This window comes from Pristis pectinata, chromosome 13 (genome assembly GCF_009764475.1).
Source record: "Pristis pectinata isolate sPriPec2 chromosome 13, sPriPec2.1.pri, whole genome shotgun sequence".
NCBI classification, from domain to species: Eukaryota; Metazoa; Chordata; class Chondrichthyes; order Rhinopristiformes; family Pristidae; genus Pristis; species Pristis pectinata.
The window spans coordinates 43,958,209-43,983,033 of NC_067417.1; the positions used below are offsets into that span (position 1 = coordinate 43,958,209).

The 24,825-nt window shown below is 39.8% G+C and overlaps 1 protein-coding gene across 1 annotated transcript in view; it reads right to left on the minus strand.

Annotated features, from left to right (window-relative positions):
• Window positions 1-2,375: 2,375 nt before the first annotated feature.
• Window positions 2,376-24,825, minus strand: part of LOC127577505 (diacylglycerol O-acyltransferase 1-like) — a 68,841-nt gene continuing 46,391 nt past the window's right edge. The window contains exons 12-16 of the mRNA XM_052028738.1: window positions 18,769-18,881; window positions 14,907-14,972; window positions 6,391-6,478; window positions 4,043-4,105; window positions 2,376-2,525 (exon numbers count right to left, since the gene is read on the minus strand). Of these exons, the coding sequence (XP_051884698.1) occupies window positions 2,376-2,525; window positions 4,043-4,105; window positions 6,391-6,478; window positions 14,907-14,972; window positions 18,769-18,881 (480 nt within the window). The remainder of the gene's footprint in view (window positions 2,526-4,042; window positions 4,106-6,390; window positions 6,479-14,906; window positions 14,973-18,768; window positions 18,882-24,825) is intronic.

The following is a 24,825-nucleotide window of genomic DNA, read 5'->3' on the forward strand; positions in this document are numbered from 1 at the left end:
TGGGGCATCGTCTGGTTAACTTGGAAACGGACCGCGCGATTCTGGGCTCCCCGGCCAGGGTTGGTGATCTCGGGCTATTGTGTCTGCGGTAACTCCATATATAATTAAGTATCTAGTTCTGCAATATTCCTGAGTGGTGGCTTGCACAGATATTTAAAGCTGACATAAATCTGTTGCAAGACACCATTTTCAGTAATTACTCAAGGCAACTGAAATTTTTGTTACAATTAGTTGACCCGGAGACCATCAAAACTCAGATCAATTTACAGACAATGTACCTATTTTTAGGCACAGTGAAGAAACTTAAGACCCACCTCAAACTGGCCAAACTCATTTCATAAAGAATCAACAGAAGAGATTTTCACCTTATTCCTAAAGATGACTCTGAGTTTGCCACTGTCTGTCATTTTAACGCTCTGTTTCTCTCACTCTGACCACAATCTTTAGCCGCCTACGTGGTGCCAACGAAGCACAACATAAGCTCTAGGAACAGTGCCTCATCGTCTGACATGGCTTATTATAGCCTTAGCAATACAATGCTGAATTCAATTTATAACGATCAGCGATCCCGGCCTTGTCTGTCACATTCCAGTATTCAGTTTTATTATTTCTCCTCTTTCTGCTAATTTCAGATTTCATTCATCTCCTCCTCAGATGTAAGTTTTGTTATATACGAGCCTTCATTGAGTTCTTTCAGCCAGCACACCACTTGTGTCATTCAGTTTCTGCTGATCTGCAACCTATCACAGACTTTCCTTTTCTCCACCAATATCCTTCTCTGTAACTCAAAATGTGTTTGATTTCTAGCTTTTCTTGGTTCTGATGAAACCTGAAATATTACCACTGTTTCTCTCTGCCTGTGCTTTTGAGTACTTCCAGCATTTTCTGTTTTTATTTCACTTCACCATCCTGGCTTGGCCTCAAACCTAGATTGCAGAAGTGAAATTACAATTAAGTTAATGTACATCTAATTACCCATCTAAGAGTATTTTGGTACCTGCCCTTTTAGGTCATAGAAAATATAACTGAGGGGGGAAAAAAACAATGGTTGCATTTCAGAACACCAAATTTAAGGGTATCTTTATTACTGAGTGTTCCTTTTAAATATAGCAATCACCATTTCTCATGAATGGCTACTTATTGGTGAAAATGCCTCTATAAATGCTTCAGAGGATATATAACCCCGCAAATGGTGTGAAGCAGTCAAGTGAACAAATGTTACAAACTTATGAATGTATAGTATATCTTTCATAATATCCCACCTTAACACTGCAAATATTTTCATGCCTTCCTCCTTAGGGTCTGATTTCCAGTTAATTGATCAAAATGTATCAAGCATGGAACATAATAAGAATAACTATTTTGCATGTTTGTAAACAGTAAATATTCTGAATAAATGTAGTTGTGGAAATCAGTGTTCTCACTGAAACTGGTCTCGGCTATATTTGACCTGTTAATGTTCGTGCTCAAAAATGTTGAGTGTTCCACTTCTTGATCAGATGTTTTAATTTGAAATAAATGTGTGGAAAATATAGTTGTGAAGTTCAATCTGTAAATGTGCTTTTCTTTATAACATAGCACATTCTAAATTAAAGTGAAAATTTTACTACCCTTCAACTAACAATGAAGTTGGTACCATTGCTCAATGCATCATTTTTCTGACTGAAGATGCATTAGATCAACACCACTCTTTACTGCTTCATCAGAGACTGAGTGAATTCTTTAGCAACATGTAATACAACTTCACTGACAACTTTTGACTTTTCAACTGCCCCTAAGCACCTCCCTTGGTTCTTAACTGGTTCATAATCTGCTTTGTCATATTCCCTTAGTACTTCACTCAAAAGTTGCTTTCCCCACATCGCCTCAACTTGCTTTTGTATAACGATTTTCCATTTCAAATAAATCATTCATCTGCTCCAGTTTACTGTGTAGTTTACTGTTAACTGTTTTACCTTTGTTGTAACATATCAGCTTTGATTATCTTATTCTGTATACTGTATATAGTTTGTTTCTATTCATAGCATTACTTAAATGGTGTATGTATGACTACCTGGTATGTTTGATTACAGTTCCTTGTCGCACTGAAAATACATGTGCCTGGAAACTTGACTGCATCCACTTTTGCTGAACCAAAACCTGGCCAAATCAGAGTGGTGGTCAGTGTACCCCAGGGTTGGCATTTTGACAGGCTCGAAGAACACTGCTATTTGTGTACTGCAGCTGCAATTTACTGCAATCTGGCCCAGAATAGAGAAAATCAAGCTGACTTACCTGTCAAAGTGGATGCGCAGCAGGGATGTATGCATTGCATAGAGGACAAAACCAAAAAGTATTCCAAAAATAAAATAAAGTTCTCTTTTTAATAATTAATTTTATACATTTGCTTTTCGTTCTTGAAACACATAGTAATCGTGAATGTACATATGCACTATCAAAGGAGGGCCTAAAATAATGCAAATCCACACAATTGCATTTCCATAGAGTCCTCTTAAATATTTACTTAGAATCCATGCAGTGGGAACCTGTGCAAAATAGTCAAATAAAACATTAGCAAAGCAGGATGAAAAAGCTTAGACTAGAAAAAAAATAGCCAATATTAGTACATTAAAAGTAGCCAGTACTACAACTGGAGTACCTTCTGAAAGTTGAAATCTACAATCACAAATCATACGACCACAAACTTCCATTTTGACAATGCTTTCTTAATTCAGTTTTATAAGAACAAATGACTTCTCAGGCCTATTCTCCCATTCAATAACAGTGCTGATTCTGCCTCATCTCATCCGATGGACCATTGATGAAGCAGAGAATTCCGAAGACTTCCAAACTATGTGAAGAAATTTAATTTCTCTTCAACCCTGTCCTAAATGGCAGCAACCTAATCTAGGATTGTGCCCACCAGTGGTGCACAAAGTTTGGAAGTGGTCCAGATTGGCAACGCAAAACACTTCTGATGGCCACCTACACAAACATGGAATCCCAAGCATCCTGAGAGATCCTCATCCCCGTCTTGTTTTGTTCCAGTGACTTTGAACTAATGGAGTCCAATAGCAAACTACCAACATCCAGCCATTTCCCATCAGTTACCAAGGAAATCTGCATGCTAAACCTATGTCGGGTTAGATCTGGTGCACACTCAGTGACTCCATTTCAATAGAGGGGAATGGTTCTGAGAGTTGAATAATTTTCCCGGCATTTAGGATTTTTAAATGTTAACAAATTTATTTAATTGTTAAATTAAATGTATTTAAAGGCCTGGAGGGTTTTCTGTTTTTAAGTTTTTTTGAAAAATGTATTTATATTTTTATTGGCATAATTAATTTGTAATAGCTCTTGAATGCTTGTATCAGAGACCTTCACAGTCAAAGACTTAAAATTTTATGGCTGGAAGTATGACTTAGCATTGCACAAGGTCTAGCCAATCAGATGCCAGCTTTGGGGTCAAGTTTCCAATCTGGGTAATTAGCATAGTTCACTAGGCTGTACTTGTGAAACAGAGAGCATGGATTCAAGTACCATTCCAGAGAGATTTGAGAACTGAGGAAGTAAGGTGATATTTTTAGGTGAGATGTTAAACCAAGGGCCCATCTGTTCCTCAGGTAAATGATATCTTGACACAACCTTGAAGAAAAGTTGGGGGGAGGTGGTATTCTTGGTGAACCAGCCAATATTTATCAATCCATTAACCATGAAAAATAATTACAAGGTTAAGACATTGCTGTCTGTAGAATTTGCTGTACATGTTGCCTATTGCATTTCCAATATTACACCAATTACTTCATTTCAACACAGAACATCATTGGCTGCAATCACTTTTAGGATGTACTGAGATCATGAAAACAGAAATGAAATTTTTTTTTTGTTTGGATTGTAATTATGTTTGTAGTCTAGTGGTCCTGGACCCTAAGTGTGTATTAGTGAACAGGTTATTGGTGAAAGCCCTTTTGGTGTAATTTATAAACAGGAAGTTACTGATATTTACTAAAATAGTCAATAACATATAACAAAAGTCACAAAGAAACTGTTTAAGTAGCCTTACCTGGAACATCATCCCTAGAAACAGCCAGAAACGGATCATGTGAAGTGGTGCTGCAAGCAGGTACTACATCAAAAGAAATGTGTAAATGTTAAGTTTATTTACTGCCTTATGGAGAAAAGATTACATTTTATTCAGCTCAAAAACAATTAGAAAAGTTCTTATTAAAGGCAGCTCATGCTGAGAGTAATAATAATGTAGATTATTGTAATTTTTTGTTCATAATAGTTAACTCGTTAAAATCCTTGAAATGATTCATATTAATATCCCTGCTCTTTTAAAAGTCATCAAGAAACATTAAAGTAAAATTATCAAGTGTTTTTTTTCAGAAAAAAATCTAAGTTTTCTTGGGTTCTCACATTTAACAGTAAATACACACTGCCCGGTATGTTTTGAGATTTCTGATAATCGCAAAATCCTTTCTGGGAAGACAAAAAAAATTATGTTTGGCAGTCATTTTCTAAAAGCCAGTGGTTCGTAGAGGCTTCAGAGGCCAAGTTCTGCTGGTGGTGAAGAATAAATGAGCAAGGGTGCTAACTATTTTACATCAGATGATTGTTCTCCATTTTTGTTTAAACAAATAAAGGACTTCTGTGCAAATAGCATCATTTATGACCAGAATGTATAACTCAGGTTAAGGAGCTCTTTATATAGTCACTAAAAATAAAGTTTGTGACTGAATTTTCACAAAGTTGATTTTTCATGGAATATTTTGCCTTTGTTTGTTGGACAATTCACCCTCGCAGGACTCCAGCTCCTGTCAGCAAAACTGACTATCAATGATCAACTGAGCCAAATGGTCTCACACATTGCAAAGAGGGTATTTCTATTCATGTGAGTGTGACATGAAATATCTGTGAAGAAAATATTTGAGGAGGCGTTGTTTAACAGCTGAAACATACTTCCGTCTAGCAGAAATTAGAGATGAGTTGGAGATCAGATGCATCTTACCTCCTGCTTCATCACTGCACACACCACTGAGTCCAGTAGCAAAATACAAATACCCTGAACTGAGGGGCTGGATGCATTTCATAATTAGCCATTAGCTACCAAAAGTAGCATGACCCCATTTATTTGAATAAGTCACCAATCTTGACTGTAAAGGTCAGTGATTTGTGTATTCTTTATATGTTAATCAATTTCTGGTAGTTTAAGGTATTTTAAGTTACCATTTTTGCATTTTAATGAATATTCTCTTTTAATATTTTTAAATATCTTTAATTCTATTCAAACTGTTTTTAAGTGTCCCTTGTCAAAATGTCATCAAGACATTCCAGGACCAGTGCCCAGGATCTTCTACCCAAGGTCCATCTGCTACAGCAGCCAGGCCTCAAGGTCAGTTGGTACCACAGGATCTTAAAAGACGAGTATAGCTACAGAAAAAGTACAGGAGGGGTATTGAGGGAGAATCAGATTGTGCACGATGCAGTGCAATGGTGAGTAAGGAATCTGTGCTGTCTGTTCACTGTCAGTGAAACAATGCAGCTTAATTATTTGGATCTGGTCTTTAATTCTATAAATATATCGGTTCCAACTGAAAAGATTAAAGAAGTGTTGCAATGGCCTATGTGAGAAAGATAATATAATTCAGATTACAAGAGGATCCTATTGTTACACACCAGATAATGTTATTGTGTTGTTAAATATTGAGCAATACATGCAAACACCTGAAAGCAAGACATTCAGTATGTTTGCAGGAAATACAAGCGTCACAGTGTCCTTGGGTATACCTAAAGAAAATTATATTATAAGAGCCTTACAGAATTATGTACATTTTACTAACTATATATTAAGGAGTAATAGGAACTGGAATCCTTTCTTGTTAGGAAAGGGCTTAGGTTTCATGAAGAGATAAATCTGAAGTTCATGTGGCACCGAATGTAGCTGGGTTAGCAGTTAGTGCTCTGCTCTAAGGTCAACATTAAAGATCTAGAAAAATATGTTAAAGAACAGCAGGGTGGTTATTTAACATCACTAAAGAAGTTTATCTAGTCACTATCACCTTGTTATTTATGGGAATTGCTTATACATAGACTGATTGCCATGTTTCCTATACTAAACAGGGACTATATTCAAAAGTGCCTTGCTACATCTTGAGATCATAAAAGGTGCTATATAAATGCAAATGTTTTTTCTTTCCAGGTGGTTTTTATGGGCAGGGGTAGCAGGTTTCTCCAGGACTGCTGATGTTGACACTGGGAAGAAGTAGTATCACGAGTCATCTTCTAATCTTATAGTCCATTCATAGTGGGGAAACTGGAAGGGTAGTTGGTTAGAGGCCAAGAGTGGATCAAAACAAAGACCCAAACATTATGTCCCTCCACGAACTCTGTATGCCTGTTCTCACCTACCTCATGGTATAATGCTGATAATATGAATACTGAGGCTTGTCCTTCCCATTTTGAATAACCCTTCTCAACAAGTGGTCTATAAACATGTCTGTTGAATAATAAAAATAATAATTATTGTACCAAGCTACTTATTGCAATGTTCATCCAACCACCTTTTTACTAAAAGTTACAATAATTAGCATGTTACTTAAAAGTTTTGCTGATTATTTATCTATTGTACTCATCACATATTTCACTTCCAGTGTAGATAGAACTTTACACCTATAAAAGATAAGATTGCATGCTTCTCGTCTAGCAACACTGCAAATTGTAATTGGCATGATGGTGGAGGCTGATATCAACCAACTCCAACCTATCATTCTGAAGGAGGGATTCAAAATATTCTATTGCCTATTCATGGGACAATCTTCCTCATTCCCTGAATGTAGTTCACCATAAACATACAGAAAACTATGGTTTAAAACATTGATGATACCCTTTTAAGTGTTACACCTGAGTTAGCCTCAAGAGACATTTAATGAATGGTAACCTGCAGGGAAAAAGGGTTGTTAGTAGCAGAAACTGAGCAGAGGCAGAGCAAAGAGGTATGTGGGAAAGAAATCTCTGCGAACTTCAGGGTTAGTTTCAGCAGGGAATAAGCATTCTATAAAGAAAAAAAAGCAAAATTTCTACAGTGAAGATCAAAGAACCATATATTTATCCAATTACATTCCATAAGGCAACAATGGAACCTGCCTCCACCACAGCTGGAGGCCGTGCATTCCAGATCCCTCTGCTCCTACACCCCTTTGAAAACAGTATGCTTCATTCTTTGCTGCCTCTCCTCATTTTTTTTAGCAAAATGCACCACTTCTCATTTCTCCATGCTGAACTTCATCTGTCACGCATCTGCCCCTTCCAATTTGTTTATATCCTGCTACAACTTCTCACCATCCTCTTTGTGGTTCACAATACTGCACAAATATGTGTCATCTGCAAATTTAGAAATTATAGCTTAGACCCCCAAGTTTAGATCATTAAATTAGCAATGGCTCTAACACTGATCCTTGGGGAATGCCACTATTCTCAAGTCGAAAAAATAACCATTCACTGTGGCTCTCTATTGTCATTCTGTCCATGTCCCTTTTATTCCATGTACTTCAACTTTGCTGACAAGCCTGTTATGTGGCATCTTATCCAAAGCCTTCTTAAAGTCCATTACACCTCACTGATTGTACATCTGTACCTTATCAAAAAGTTCTATCAAATTGGTTAATATGGTTTGTCATTAATAATTTATGTTGGCTTGCCATGATTAATCCATTTTCTTGCAGGTCATTTAAAAATAGAAAATCTAACCTCTTCTTTTCATACTTTGATTTTAATATTCGCATTCCGATGCTCAAAATTAGTTCATGATTTCACCTCTTTCTATCTTTTTAGCCTTTTCTAGTTTTCCCACTCACTTTCAGGTCTGACCTTTTTTATGTGGCCTATCTCATCTGCAGTGTTATTGAAGACTGTGCCTTCAGCCATCTACGCAAAACACTTTGTTAGCTCAATCAGTAAATGTTAGTATGACATAGTGGCTGGAAATTGGCAGGCATAGCTGAGCGTCACAATATTAAGCATTGTCTATTTGCTGGGTATGATCAGACACAAATTGCATAATAAGTGAAGCACTTTTTGACTCCAGTAAAATTCTGAATTATATAATTGGGTCTGCAATGTGACTTGACTACATTCCCCTGCACCAACCTCCGCTTGATTCACCTCACCTTACCAAATACCACCAGCTGGAATTTACCAGTCAAACAACAATTACTGTGCCTCTCCACATTTTTATCTGCCGTCATCTCTGGGCTTGACTATCCCAATATTTGAGCTAAAACTTCTTATAACTGTTTTCAACCCTCACTGCACCTCCTCACCTAAAGTCCCCAGTCCTCCCTATTTCTACAGTCTCGTCAGCCCTACATTTCTTGGGAGATATTTGCTTACATTTGTAATTTCAGAACTGTCAGCCATTGCTTGACTGAATTTTGGTCATTATCAATATTTCTTTATGAGCCTTGATGCTAGGGATGTTGTCCAGGAAGACTGTTTGCTTATCCTGCCAATGGAATTGGAGGATTTTGCAGAGATAGCATTGCTAGAATCTTTCCAGTGCTTTGAGGAGCCTGCAGTAGGTAGTCCTCATCTCCAAAGCATACAGGAAAGCATACTGCTCTTAATGGTTGGCTTCTGATCATGTGGCCCCTATGGCTGTTCCCCTGGATGACAGGTATACCGTTTTGGCTACTGTTGGGGGGACTACTTACCAGGGGAAAGCCACAGTGACCAGGTCTCTGGCACTGAGCCTGGTTGTGAGGCACAGAAGGGAAGGAGGAAGAAGAGGAGGGCAGTAGTGATAAGGGATTGAATAGTAAGGGGGGCAGACAGGAGATCTGTGGACATGAAAGAGACTCCCAGATGGTATGTTGTCTCCCAGGTGCCAGGGTCAGGGACATCTCGGATCGGGTCTACAGCATTCTGAAGGGGGAAGGCGAACAGCCAGAATTTGTGATACATATTGGTACCAATGACATAGGTAGGAAAGGAGATGACGTCCTGAAAAGGGAATATAGGGAGCTAGGTAGGAAGCTGAAAAGCAGGACCTCAAGGGTAGTAATCTCTGGACTGCTGCCTGTGCACTCAACATAGGTTGATTTGGCAGATGAATGTGTGGCTGAGGAGTTAGTGCAGGGAGCAGGGTTTCAGATTTGTGGATCATTGGGATCTCTTCTGGGGAAGGTACAAATCTGTACAAAAGGGACGGGTTACACCTGAACTGGAGGGGGAACAATATTCTTGCAGGCAGGTTTGCCAGAGCTGTTTGGGGGGGGGGGGGGGGCGCGCGTTTAAACTAGTTTGGCAGACGGATGGGAACCAGTGTGATAGGTTAGAGGTTGGTGCATTTAGGGTACAAGTAGATGCAGCATGTAGAAAGGCTGTGAAGAAGGATAGGCAGTTGAAAGGGCAAAATTGCCATCAGTTGGATGAGCTGAAGTGTGCCTACTTTAATGAGAGAAGTATCAGGAACAGGAGTGATGAACTTAGAGCGTGGGTAAGTACATGGAACTACGATGTTGTGGCCATTACAGAGACCTGGCTGTCACAAGGGCAGGAATGGCTGCTGGATATTCCAGGGTTTAGATGTTTCAACAGGGACAGGGATGGAGGTAAAAGAGGTGGGGGAGCGGCTTTGCTGATCAGGGACAATATCACAACTGTAGAAAGGGAGGATTTCCTGGAGGGATCGTCTACTGAGTCAGTGTGGGCGGAAGTTAGAAACAGGAAGGGAGTGATCACTCTATTGAGAGTATTCTACAGACTCCCCCCAATAGCAGTAGAGACACTAGGGAACAGATCAGGAGGCAGATTTTGAAAAGGTGCAAAAATAACAGGGTTGGTGTCATGGGTGATTTCAACTTCGCTCATATTGATTGACACCTCCTTAGTGTAAAGGGGATAGATGGGGCAGAGTTTGTTAGGTGTGTCCAGAAAGGATTCTTGACACAGCATGTGGACAGGCCGACTAGAGGAGAGGCCATACTGGACCTGGTATACTAGGCAATCAGCCTGATCAGATTTTAGATCTCTCAGTGGGAGAGCATTTTGGAGATAGTGACCATAATGCCTTGACCTTACCATAGCCTTGGAGAGGGATAGAAGCAGACGATATGGGTAAGTATTTAACTGGGGAAGGGGGAATTATGATGCTATTAGGCAGGAACTTGGGAGCGTAAATTGGGAATAGATGTTCTTGGGGAAGTGCACAGCGTAGATGTGGAGATTGTTTAGGGAGTACTTACACGGGGGTTCTGGATAGGTTTGTGCCATTGAGGCAGGGTAAGGATGGTACATTGAAAGAATCATGGTTGACAAGAGATGTAGAATATCTTGTCAAGAGGAAGAACAAAGCTTACCTAAGGTTTAGAAAGCAAGGATCAGACAGAGCTCTTGAGAGTTACAAGGTAGTCAGGAGGGAGCTTAAGAATGGACTTAGGAGAGCTAGAAGGGGGCATGAGAAGGCCTTAGTGAGTAGGATTAAGGAAAACCCCACGGTGTTTTACACGTATATGAAGGAGGATGACTAGAGTGAAGGTAGGACTGATCAGAGATAAAAGAGGAAACATGTGCCTGAAGTTGGAGGAGGTAGGGGAGGTCCTTAATTAATACTTTGCTTTAGTATTCACCTGTGAGAGAAACCTTGATGTTTGTGAGGATGGCGTTGAACAGGCTGATATGCTAGAACTTGTCGATATGAAGAAAGAGGATGTGCTGGAACTTTTGAAAAACATTAGGATAGATAAGTCACCGGGAGCTTTGCCTCCTCACTGGCGACAGGAGTAATGACAGATGATTGGAGGGTGGCAAATGTTGTTCCTTTGTTCAAGAGAGGGAGTCGGGATAACCCTGGGAATTACAGACCAGTGAGTCTTACGTCAGTGGTGGGCAAATTACTGGAGAAGATTCTTAGAGACAGGACTTATGGGCATTTGGAGAAGCATTGGCTGATTAGGGACAGTCAGCATGGCTTTGTGAGGGGCACGTCGTGCCTCAAGAACCTGATTGAATTCTTTGAGGATGGGACAAAGCACATTGATGAAGGCAGGGCAGTGGATGTGGTGTACATGGATTTTAGTAAGGCATTTGATAAGGTTCCTCATGGAAGGCTCATTCAGAGTCAAGAGGAATGGGATCCAGGGAAACTTGGCTATGTGGATTCAGAATTGGCTCACCCATAGAAGATGGGTGGTGGTAGATGGAGTGTATTCTGCCTAGAAGTCAGTGACCAGTGGTGTTCTGCTGGGACCCCTGGTCTTTGTGATTTTTATAAATGACTTGGATGAGGATGTGGAAGGGTAGATTAGTAAGTTTGCAGATGACACAAAGGTTGATGGTGTTGTGGATAGTGCAGAAAGTTGGTATCGGTTACAACAGGACATTGATAGGATGCAGAGCTGGGCTGAGAAGTGGCAGATGGAGTTCAACCCAGAAAAGTGTAAAGTGATACACTTTGGAAGATTGAATTTGAAGGCAGAATACAAGGTTAATGGCAGGATTCTTAGCAGTGCGGAGAAACAGAGGGATCTTGGCGTCCAAGTCCATAGATCCCTCAAGGTTGCCACGCAGGTTGTTAGGGCTGTTAAGAAGGCATATGGTGTGTTGGCCTTCATTAGTCGGGCTATTGAGTTCAGGAGCCACGAGGTAATGTTGCAGCTCTATAAAACTCCGGTTAGACCACACTTGGAGTATTGTGGAAAGATGTGGAAGCTTTAGAGAGGGTGCAGAGGAGATTTACCAGGATGCTGCCTGGATTGGAGAGCATGTCTTCTGAGGATAGGTTGAGCAAACTAAGGCTTTTCTCTTTGGAGCAAAGGAGGATGAGCGGTTACTTGATAGAGGTGCACAAGATTATAAGAGGCATAGATTGAGTGGACAGTCAGAGACTTATTCCCAGGGCAACAATGGCTAACATGAGGGGGCATAATTTTAAGGTGATTGGAGGAAGGTATAGAGGAGAATGTCAGAGGTAAGTTTTTTTTACACAGAGAGTGGTTGGTGTGTGGAATGCACTGCCAGCAGTGGTGGTGGAGGCATTTAAAAGACTCTTAGATAGGCACATGAATGATAGAAAAATGGAGGGCTATGTAAGAAGGGTTAGATAGATCTTAGTGCAGGATACAATGCCGGCACAACATTGTGGGCCGAAGGGCCTGTACTGTGCTGTAATGTTCTATGTTCTTTGACCACTCTTTTCTTTGGATTGTCTGTGCTTCCACATGGGAGGCATTGGTGAATTTTGTCAATGATGTCTGCCTTAGTGACAAGCGGCTCCCAAGAAATGAACAGTGATCCATATTTACCAGGGTCTCCTCATGGATTTTTATTGTTAAGAGGTCATTGTCTCCTATCATCTATATGGTCAAAATTACATGTCCCCTGCCAACTGCCTTCTTCCTAAATGGGGAAGATGAAACTGTGAATTCAAGCCAAAAGTTCATCTCCATCAAGTTTTGGAGTTCTGAATTTCAGTAGAATAAACACTGTTCTCCAGAGAGCTTGCTGTTCTTCAGGTGGCATTTGGCTTTTTCTACCTCTTGTGAGACTGAGGTAGTGGCTAGCCTGAAGCAGATTGTGTGTGTGGGCTGAAGTCAAGGTTAAGGACTCTACCCAGAAGACAATGACTTACTCTCTGTGCTTGATAAGCAGTCATCCAACCTTGGCTCTTAGAGGGTGTGTCCTTGAGTGTTTGGGTAGTAGATGTTCATGACAGAGCAGACGATTTTACACACACCAAGGTCATCATCTGGTCGTTGACTAAACTGCTAAGAGTTTTTTGAAAAAAGTAAGAGGGTCAATGAGAGAAATGAAATTGATGTGGTATGAATGGATTTCCAAAAGGTGTTTGATGAAGTGTTACACAATAGGCTCGTCATCAAGGTTGAAGCCCATGAAATAAAAGGGGCTGTAGCAGTAGGGACAGAACATAGCTATGTAAGAGTGAAAGGTTGTCTTTTGGATCGGACTGAAATATACAGTGGAGTACCCTGGGGTTCAATTATAGGACAACTGTTTTTCTTAATATAGAATAATGACTTGGACTTGTATGTACGAGACACAATTTCCAAATCTGCAGATGACTCAGAATTTGGAAGCACAGTGAAATGCGAGAAGGATAGTAATAGACTTCAAAGAGAAACAGACAGGCTGGTGGATACATGCAGATGAAATGTAATGCTGAGATATGCTATTTTACATTTTTGTAGAAAGAATTTAAAAAGGCTATATAAACTAGAGGACAATTCTAAAGGAGGACAATTCTAAACCTTTATAAAACATTGGTTCAGCCACAACTAGAGTATTGTGTCCAATTCTGGGCACTACGCAATATTTATATTGGATTCAGAAGAGTTTTACCAAATGATTCCAGAGATGAAGGAAGATATGTGGATAGACTGTAGAGGCTGTGGTTGTTTTCCTTGGAACAGAGGAGAGGCCTGGGGATCTGCTAGAGGTTTTCAAAATTACAATAGGTACAAGAAGATTAGGCGATGATAAGCTGTTGCCATTGACATAAAAGAACTAGGGTATACAGAATGAAGGTGAATGGTAAAAGAACCAAAAATGACATGAGAATAAACCCTTTGGGGAGCAAGCAGTTAGGATCTGAAATGCACTACTGGAACAGTAATGAAAGCAGATTCAATCACAGTATCCAAAAGGGTACTGAATAAGTATCTGAAAGAACTCGCAGTGCTTTGGGGGAATGTGGGGAAGTGGGACCAGCACGATTGTTTACATGGACATGATGGGCTGAAAGGTCTCTTTCTATGCTGTAATGTTCTGTGATTCTAGAATTCCTGCACCCTTTCCAGCTACTATCTCTTCTTTAGGTCACGCAGTTTTGTTGAACCTCAGCTTTCGGGTGCTTGTAACCTGCTTTGTTTCTCCCTTGAAGTATGAAGTTTCCAATCTAAGAAGGCTTGGCATTTGTGGTTAATTAGATCTTGGATCTCCTGGTCATTCTCAATAAAAACAAGTCCTGGTGTTTTCAGGCAGAGAAGCTAATTGTTTGACCAATACTGCCTGACGTTGGCCAAGCAACTTTTCCCTTAATCCTGGTGACTGATCTATGAAGGAGGGCTGAGGTCTTCAATCAAAAATTGGCTGCCTTAACTCTTTAGCTCTCCTCTCCTCCCTTAAGACTCTTTGACCAAGCTTTTGGCTTGCCCTATCCTATTTCCTTCTTTGACTGGAGCTCCATTTTTCCCCTTGTTATATCTCCCTTAAATCTACTAACAATGCAATTTTTTGTAGTAATATTAAGACATAATGATTACCAGGGAAGAAGCAATAAAGTTGTATGACATATTTCCTTTTTATTATGCCAGTCTATATAAGTAACAACGTTATTTATCTTAATACAGATTTAGAGTTTGGCTCAGTGCTCTGAGGTACCAATAAATGCCTTTGAGACACATGGTTGTATTTTCTAAGCTCTACTCAAAGTAGTGAGCACATAATCTAGGGTGAAACTTAATGTAGTGGTGACAGTGTATTTTTCTTGGAAATGCTATCAATCAGATGCAATATTAAACTGAGTTGCTGTTTGTATAGGCAAATTTATATGGTACTAACAGGAAGTTCTCCTGAGGAACTGCCTAAAGTTAATTTTTCAACAGGCCACCCAAAATATGTTGTTTAACTCATTTTCTGCTTAAGGCATCTTGCTGAATGGAAACTGATTCCTCTCATTGCCTATTTAAACACTGTGACTGCAGTTTGAAAGTAATTAATTGCACGTAACAAAAAAAATTGGACCAGCCCTGAGAATGAGATAACATGGAAGTTCATTCTTACTCTTACAATGGCTTTTTCAAAATGAATACTCAGCAGCCTTTCCAAATTTCAGACACTAGAGCTCATACTGGCAGTAACTTTACGGTAAGGTGTAACTGTAGCGGGCAAAATTCAGTTTTAAATCTTACCTCATGCACCACTTGTGAAAAATAATATTTGAATTTGACCAGAAGTAAGTGAGAGTCTCTGAATTCCTGCACAGAATATAAAAGTTTACAAATCTTCAGATTTTTCTTAACTTGAGAATAGATTCTGTTACTACTCACAAAGGAAGAAATAGAGGTTAGACAATGAGGTAACAGAACATTTCAGAAAATTATTTATTTAACTGGCTTACAATAGGATACGCAACATAATGATTTACCCAATAAAATATTGAATATACCTATTTCATACTGCAGTATATATATCAATATATTTTTAGGTTTAATACTACGATGTGATTTTTCAAAGATAGATGCTCCTTTGCAAACAAAATATTGCTTATTTCTTGGGGCATGGGTTAGATAATAGATTTCATTCAGGTGGAGGATGGATATCATTACACATGTAGCAATTACAAATGACAGTTGAGTAGAAGGCATATGGGCATGATACAGAGCCACATAAAAGAGCAGAACACAAGAACATAATGCAACACAATATAAAGAAAACAGAAAAAAGTACTAAATGGAAAACTTATTTGTACTTTAGTTATGAATTTTTCATTTGCTTTGAAGTCTTATTTTTTTCTTCTCTTATGCTTTTCCACATTATCTGCTTCTGGATAATTGGCCCAATATTTTTGAGGTGACAGAAGAGTAGTTTTACAGTTAGGATGAATAGGTTTCCATCAGGTACTGCTGATCTAAGAACAGGATTTAATTGACCTATTTCATTTCTATCTTTTGGCTACCAGATTGAGCCAGGATCAGCAGCTAAGTTTGAGACCTTGGGCCTCCAGCAGCAGGCTGCAGCCACAGGTCTGAGAAATTGGAATGTAGGATTGGACCATGGAGGACTGGAGGTGTTAGGTGGCTGGGCACAAGTGAGATGGAGGGTGGTGGTGCTGGATGATAGTAGCTGGAGAAACAGAAGATGAATAGGGAAGGGGTAGAGAATAGTGTCCGCAAGAGAGATCAGAGAAGCCTGAGCCTGGCGGGGACTGCTTCAAGTTGCAGTAACTCAGTCAGGCTGCAATGGTTGGGGCTGATTGGCAGGCTGGCAACAGCTGGGGTACTGGCCACTGACAGGAATGGGTGCAGGAATACTGTCATCCTGAATGGACATAAGCTTCATGTTCCATGGAACTGCTGTCATTTATCTGGATGGCGCTTCAGGTAGGCAGACTCTGTGAAGCCCTGGAGTTTCTTTTCAAATGTACCCAGAATCACAATGACTGCAATCTGAGATTCCCCTGCACCGATCAGTCCTTTGATGAATATTGTTTGTGCTGCAGTGAAAGCTTTGGTATTGGCCACCAGATCCTGACTAAGCCGAGTACCACAGTTCTTTAAATGGATATCACCACACATTTAAAGGGTGAGGGGCCCAAAGTTGTATTCAAAGTCTTGTACCAATGTTGGCACTAGACTCCACTATGCTCCTTGACTTCGTGTGCAGTTTTCTGGCAAGTCTTCCTGTCATTTGACCCATCAACAAACTAACTGCTCTGTGGCAGAACTAATGTACAATCTCACCCTCCAGCACAATGGCAATTACTCAATCTTTCTATCCTGTACACTTAAAGATGTCTCATTGTGTTTAGACTCTTCCTCTAACAGGCTCTGCCTTATGAGATGTCTGTGCTGGTGCCAGTAACTTTAAGATCAGGATATTGTGTCACTTCATCTTCCATTTTTTCACCTTCATTGGCTGGGAAGGTTCCAGTGCTTGTGTAGGAAAAATGAAAAAGAGACAAAGATTGGATTGTCATGAGAGGAGAAAAGTGGTAAGTGTATGTTAATACCATCTGCAAACTGAATCAGAAAAAACGTGGGAAGGGATTCAGAAGACCAATCACTGATCCCCACAAACCTAACTACAGCGTCAGTGGTGCCAGTTCTCATCATGGACAGCATTTCCTACTCCACAGGAAAGAGAAGTATGTCAGTGAGTGTCCTACAATACGTTAAAAATTCAGGGGTACTTGTACCCTGTTTTTATCCCGCTACAGCACCCTTTACATAAAGGAAGAAATATATTTTGTATGATGTCCATGGTTGAATTTCCATGCGAGTTGTTACCATGAGGCTTGTGATGGTGAGATCGGGCATACAGTATGAACAAAAGAGTTGAATACTAATTGATAGATTCTTTGATGAGGCTTATCTCGCCATCACACAGTTAGCAATGTTGCAAGCCTCATGGTAACAACTCACATGCAAATTCAACTATATCATCATGCAAGACATATTATGGGAAACTAATTGAGTGTGATGAATTGAGCATTGGATAGGTATTGCGGTGCAGTCAGTGGGGATATGGCATTTGATGACTGATCTTATCTTGACAATTCGTATTGTATTACACTTTTTCTTCGACTGCTCCTCATTTATTGGACTAACATCTCTAGCATTCACCTCTGCAGCTCCTTATGCTCACAGTTTTCTGGGCACAGTCTGGCTCCAGAATGTCTTACTTACCACGTCTTGGTAGAAGACCTCCAGCACACTGTCAAAAACATTATGGTGCACGCTGTCTCATATCTGCAGCCATTCTTAAAAGCACAGATTTATTTTTCAAATGGCTCTTGCAACCACAGTGCACCGCCCTTTAAGAAATTCAGGCTACTCTTGCCATGTATGATAACCTGGCCTCTGCTGAAGCATGCAAACCATGATCAGCGAGGGTTTGATTGACAGCCTGCAACAATCAGGCATCACAAGTTTAACCCACTACCTGAAACACAATGACTAGACACAGGTTAGTCAGCATTACCCATGCCCATTTTTAGGAAATTATCCAATTATTCAATTCAACCTTCTTCGTCTCTTTTGTTTCATCTATCTCCTCTGTCAAGTTGTAATTTTACCTAGTTGACTAACTGCTTTCTGTTGCATTTTATTATACTTCAGAATTAAGTTAATCAAATTACAATTCAACAGTTCTCAGAAAGTGAAAAGTAAACTTAGGAAAAGTTTAAAAATTAAACCTCATTTGTTGACCAGTGACTACTTTTATTCAATTATTTCCATTTACTACTCCCATCATTTTCCCTTCTCACCTTATGCAGTAGATTTTGACTTTCTGCAGCAGCTAAATGGATGGCAATGAACCAGCAGCCCATGTTATGTTCCCAGATTTTTATTTCCTTGACAGCAATGGATCTAAAATGATTTGTTAATTCAATAAAATTTTTTGCATGACTGCACAGTCAAAATGACCTCTTGTAGCAGTACAGTTCCATTGTGTTCTACTCCTCTAGTATACTCTCCATGATAGTTATTCTTTCTGTCAGATCCTAGATGAGTTTCAATTGATGGGTCAAATGGTAGGTTAATCACAATATGACCTTGTGACCATCACAGATATTTTCAAAAAAGGTGATTCAAGAATAGTAGCCAATAATGGAATCTCCAACTTTTCATTTCCCTGCCTTATAGATGTGAAGCTAATAATGCATCCATACCAATGCTACAAGCTGTAGTAAACCGAACTATAGATCAGGGATCAAAACTTTGACTACTTTGTCGATATGGCTGTTACTTTCTGCCTTAAACAATTAACCCATCAGGGGCACCAGTTAGCAATTTTTAAACATGGATGGAACAAGATCCTCACTTTAAGTAAATTTGACAATATATTTGGAGGGATTTCTCTTGAAGTGCAATCTGAGAAAGAAACCCAAAAGTGGTCACTAGTGAATATATAATTGCAAAAATTGTCTAAAAAGAAACTGATCATATTCTAAAACACCAAAGGTTAGCTATTGGCTTTTTTTCAATTCAAGAAATATTTGGTTAATCTTCTTTCCTTTATGCAGGGTGTTTTGTGAAACAAGACACTTACCACCAGTCCCGATAAAATCTCCGATCTCCAAACCTCATCAGCTCAGCAACAAAGTTCAAAGTTGAATGAAAGAACCCATGGAAAAATATGAGCCACATGAAGTGATTTGGTATCTGTAGGAGGAACCAAATATCATTCAATATTCCTAAAGTGCCAATTGTGTAATTTCCATTCTGTAGAGACAATTTTGGACCAGAATATCTAATCTACCAACCATCAGGTAGTGTTGTAACTGCCAGCACTTATTCTTTTTCCAGATCAGAAGATGGGCCAAATAACTGTATCACTTCCAAACTGGCATTCTTCTGACCACTTGCTCACTGGTCCCCTGCCATACCACTGGGAATGCAGAATTTACTATTCATTGTGCATGCAGTAGGTGGCCTCTGCTGGCAGCGATTCAGAATCTGCCAAGGCTTTTTTTTTTGCCATACTTGGACCACTGAATAATGGGGGTGGGAGTCGGTGGAGGTGGTGTGGCGGGATGAGTGAGACACAAGGAAGGACCAGGGTCTCTGGCTCAGTCTAGCAGTCCAGAATCATTCCTACAAGGCCTGATAAAGTGAGGTGCACCAGGTCAAAGTCAAAGAATCACTACCAACTCAAATACTGCAGCCATAATCCATGATTTCTCTACCAGTTGCCCTATGAAATTTACCTGTGGGCAGCATCAATTATGGTGTGGATTCTGACCACCTGTCTGATATTAATGACTGAGGAATGTGGCAATCTACAGACAGAACAGGGTCCAATTAAAACTATAGATTTCAGAACCACCACCCTGTGGAAGAGGTCTTAGTAAAGAACACCTGAGCTCTATGTAAAAGCTAACATAATCAAAAAATAACATTCATAAAAATAACTTTAAATTGACAGAAGTTTCACTTCTTCTACAAGTACTAGAACATAGAACATTACAGCACAGCACAGGCCCTTCAGCCCACGATGTTGTGCCAACATTTTATCCTGCTCTAAGATCTATCTAACCCTTCCCTCCCACATAGCCCTCCATTTTTCTATCATTCATAGGGTTAGGAACTACTGTTCATTCTATTGAGTAAATACAGAGATGTACAGAATTATAAATCTATTCAGAGGATTACACTGTTAAAATTGAAATCAATAAGAAACAATTGACAAAGGATTAACTAATCAATTTTGTTCTGAATTATAGCGACTCTTGCAATAGGCTGAGTATCTTATGCTTCTGTCCACCCTGCCCAATTAGTAACACAACCTAGGTATAGGACTATGGACTAAAATGAATGGAACAAACCCTAAACCTAATTCTGATAATTAGCACCGATTTTTGGGACTCCAGTTGGCTTCAGGGTTGCTTGTGGGGTGAAATACATCAGATTTCTCAGTGATGATGGGCTTGACATGCACATAGTGAACATCTGCTTGAAATATGCATGCAATGCTAATTTGATGACAGCCTGGCATTCTGGAGCACAACATACCAGCCAAAACAAACTTTGAAAGTGGTGTGATTGAATTCACATTTAGCAACAGCAAAGGTCCACCATGGGTATGGGAGGGCCTGTTACATGTTAGCTATAGGTTCATTTCTGACTGCTGCTGCACTATACTGTATGTGTTTGTTCTTCCTGCAATTGTTTCAAGTTACAAGTCTGCAGGGAGTGGTGTAGCAGAAGCTGCTTCTGTAGAAAGTGGTGTGGCAGAATTCCTCAAAGTCTCCTTCTGGGGGAAATATTATGTGAGATGTCCATGCTTAAGTAAGGACATCCCCACTGAAATCTGCCTCCAGCTGCAGTTACATCTGCAATTAGAGCAGAATAACGGGAGGGATTACAATGACACTTACGAAATGTGGCAATGTGTTTGGCTCTTTACAGGCTGACATTGGAACTATTTGCATCTTTTCATGTTTTGTGTAAGGTGGGTCACTGACACTCTCTATTCAAAGAAGGCAAAATACATTTTGTTCTCCCTTGACTTAGAGAAGCTGCCTGAATAATCAAATAGCTTTACAATAGTTGGTTTTCCCCACAGTGCAGGGTATCAGTGACTTCACACACATTGCTTCACATGCATTGCATATCAACTCTGCCTTTCACCAGAACCAAAACAGATTTCACTTTATCAATGTCCAACTGGTATGAAATGGAACTATGGACAGCAAATTGTGCAGGTATCTTGCTTGGCATCCTGGCATCTGTGACAGTGTCTTCATTCTGCATCATTTGGCTGTGTTAGTATTTGAGATGGCAAACCAGAATGGCTGGAAGGTGTCAAGGTCTATCTTGGGAGAATGAGGCTCATGGCACTGGGGGAAAACCTGAACAACAAGTGTGCAGAATTCATACAATGACACATGACCCATATAATGTAACAAAGCAGTTGGCACGCAGGAACCTTTTTGTTGCGTAGATAATCTGGTGTGCTGTAACACTGTGGAGAGTTAATATCTTTGTGATGCACAGCCTCACCACCATGAACTGCCAGCTGTATGATGAATAACAGAAACAGGAACAAGAGGAGGAGGATAAAGAAAAGGGTAGATAGTCTAACAAAGGAGATAAAGGATAATGTTAAATCAAAAAGTAGGACATACAATGTTGCAATGGCAAGTGGTGGACCAGAAGTTTGGGAATTTTTCCAGGAACATGCAGCAAAAGACTAAAAAGTTTATTTAGACAGAATTGATTTTGTGAGAAAATTTGCATGTAATAGCAAAATGAACAGTAAAAGTTTCTCTAGATATATAAAAAGGAAAAGAGTGGTTAAGGTTCATATGGGACCTCTAGAGAATGAAGTTGGGGACTGAAGTTACCAGCAGCCGGAAGCCTGCACCCAAGGGTTTTAAAGGAAGTGGTTGCAGAAATAGTGGCCCCATTGGTTGAAGTTTTTTCAAAACTAAATAAATTCCAGGAGGGATTGGAAAACTGCACATGACTCCCTTGATCAAGAAGGAAGACCAAAGGTGGGAAACTATAGGCCAGTTAATTTAACATATATTATCGGCAAGATGCTAGTGTCAATAATCAAGGAAGAAATAGCTAAGTATTTAGGAAAGCCTAATATAATTAAACCATGGTTTCACAAAAGGCAATCAAGTTTGACAAATTTGCTTTGAGGATGTAATAAGCAGAGTAAATAGAGGGGAACCTGTAGATGTGGTGTATATAAAAGGCTGGTGCACAACTTAAGTACTCATGGTATCAGAGGAAGTGTGTTAAAATGGATTCAAAATTGATTATCACATTGAAAGCAGTGTTGGAGTAAATGGGCCTTTTTCAGGTTGGACAGAGGTAACTAGTGAGTACCTCAAAGATCAGTTTTTGGATCTCAATTAGTAACTATTTTCTGAATGACCTGGAGGAGGGAGTTGAATGTAAGGTATCCAAATTTGCTGATGACACAAAGGTAGGTGCAAGGGCAAGTTGTGATGAGGATATTTTGACTCTGCAATGGGATATTGACAGATTGTGTGACTGGGTGAAAACCTTGCAAATAGGGTTTAATGTAGGAAAGTGTAATTCGGTAAGAGAAATCAAAAGGCAAATTATTATTTAAATGGAAATAGATTGCAAATGAGTGAAGTACAAAGGGATCTAGGTTTTCCCTGTGTATGAATCACAAAAAGTTAGCAGGCAGGTGCAGTATGTAGTTAAGAGGGCCATATTTGCCTTTATTACAAAGGGGTTGGAGTTTAGAAATAGGGAAGTTTTGTTTCAGTTGTATGGGGTATTGTTATGGACATACCTAAAATACTGGTTTTGGTCCCTTCACCCAAGAATATAGAAGCATTGGAGGGAGTTCAAAGGATTTTCATCTGGCTAATTACTGGGAAGAGAGGATTGACCTATCAACATCGGCTGAACAGGTTGGGTCTGTATTCTTTGAAGAGTGACGGGTGATCTTATTGAAACACATAAGATCCTGGGGGGCATGACAGGGTACATGCTGAGATGTTTTCACTATGTGAGAGTCTCAAATGAAGGGGCATGGTTTCAAGATAAGGAATTGATCATCTAAGACTGAGGCACATAGAAATATTTTTCTTGACAAGGATAGTGGAATTCTCTACCCAACAAGTTGTAGAGGCTAGATGATCAGGGGACTGAGGGCTATGTGTATCTGGCACAGAGGAGGAGTTGGGGTTTGGGTGGATCAGCCCTGATCATATTGAATGTTGGGGCAGGCTTGAGATGCCAGGTGGCCTACTCCTGCTCTTATTTTCTTGTTTTTGTGTACCCTGCTCATTAATGTCATCAGCTGAGCCCTCTCTACAACTTCACTCGCTGACATGTGAGCTTCTGTCCATTAAATCCCCTTACTTGGTTGCAGGTCACATACCCACTCTGATACTGAGCAAATGTCATCCTCTAAATTGCACCCACTCTCACCAGCTGAGCTGCTGGCTATTTGTGTGAAATTGAGTTATGGTATGCCTTGATCATTGCTGTCTTCTTGTTCTGCCTCCATTATTCGGCCTTCTTAAGTATCTGATATAAAAATGGCACAAGGTTATGGTTGCGATGTGAAGAGTAAGTAAAGGTTGCAAACTTACACTACATATACTATATAAATCAGAAGAGGGTGTTAAATGAGAGTTGATGTGGTGTGAGGAGGAGGATTAAGTTTGAGTATAGTGCAATTGATTTTGGGTGATGTAGCTGTCATGGCATTGGTGAGTTGTTATAGTGCAACTTCTACATTACACATACTGCAGCCATGGTGTAGTGGTGCAGTGAGTCAATAGTGAATACCAGTCTGAGAGGTTGCTTTATACTGGATGGTATAGAGCTTGAGTGTTATTGGAACTACACTCCTTTAGGCAAGTGAAATGCATTCCATCACGTCTGACTTGTAGACGGTGGAAAGGCAAAATAGGGAGTGAAGATGTAAGTCACTTTCTGTAGAATACTAAGCAGAATCAATTCTTGGAATCACATTACTTATGTCCTGTCAAGTTTTTGTTAGCTGATGATCCCTAGTATATTGCTTCTGGGAAACTCAGTGACAATAATAATGCTGAATGTCAAGAATTTGTTTAGACTCTCTGTTGATGACAGACATTCAGTAGCACTTGTACAGCACAAATATTACTTGCCATTTAACCATCTCAGCCCAAATGTTGCTGCACATGGGCTCAGTCTGCTTCATTATTTGTGAATGGAACTGAACATTATGCAACAATCAGTGAAAAACATCACGTTGAATCTTGCATTGAAGCAGGTGAGGATATTTTGTTGAGCAACAAAATATACTAAAGCTCAGATTACTTACTTCCAAGAACAACCAAAACCATCTCTTTTGTGTTAGGCATGACACTATCTCTCGATTCTTTGAATTCAATTTTAATAATATCCAGGCTTTCTACCACTATCTTCCCCTAATGGTTTGGAGCTTATGTGTGGAAGGTCTTCTGACCCCTAATGAATTAAAGACATCTTTCCTCCTCTTCCAACAAGACATTCATTGCAGCCACAAACACTTTGAAGTCTGTGCATTCCCATATTGTGCCAGACTTCAATATTTCCTTTGCCAATATTTACTTCCAGTATTACTGCTCACATCTACTCTAGCCAAAATGAATCTCACTTTTGAGTGACATAGGCTAACTCTAACTGGTACTAAGCACTCATTTATGTGCAGCAATACAGTTACAGAACAGTATAAGCCAGAGGTTTTCAACCTGTGGTCCACGGACCCCTGGGGGTCCGCGGCGGGTTGCCAGGGGATCCGCAAGCAAGCCAAGAAAAAAATGGAAAAGTGACCTGTTACAAAGACGTAGCTTACTTGCTTGCTCCAGTTTTCCACTATTCAGAAAATCGGCTATATCTATTCTATCTGTTATAGGCGACAATCTTAGAGACTTAGACGGTGTTCCTTTCTGGTAAGCTGCCGCTTAATATTCAATTTGTGTAGTCAGAGTAGTCAGTAGTGTTCACTACTCACTACTATTCTGTTGTGCACTGTAGTGTTAACGAGACTGAGTGACGTTGTTGGTGTTCCTTAATAATATTGCTTACTTACTGTGCATTTACGCCACAGTGACGTCACTGTTAAATGAAAAGTGCACAAGCT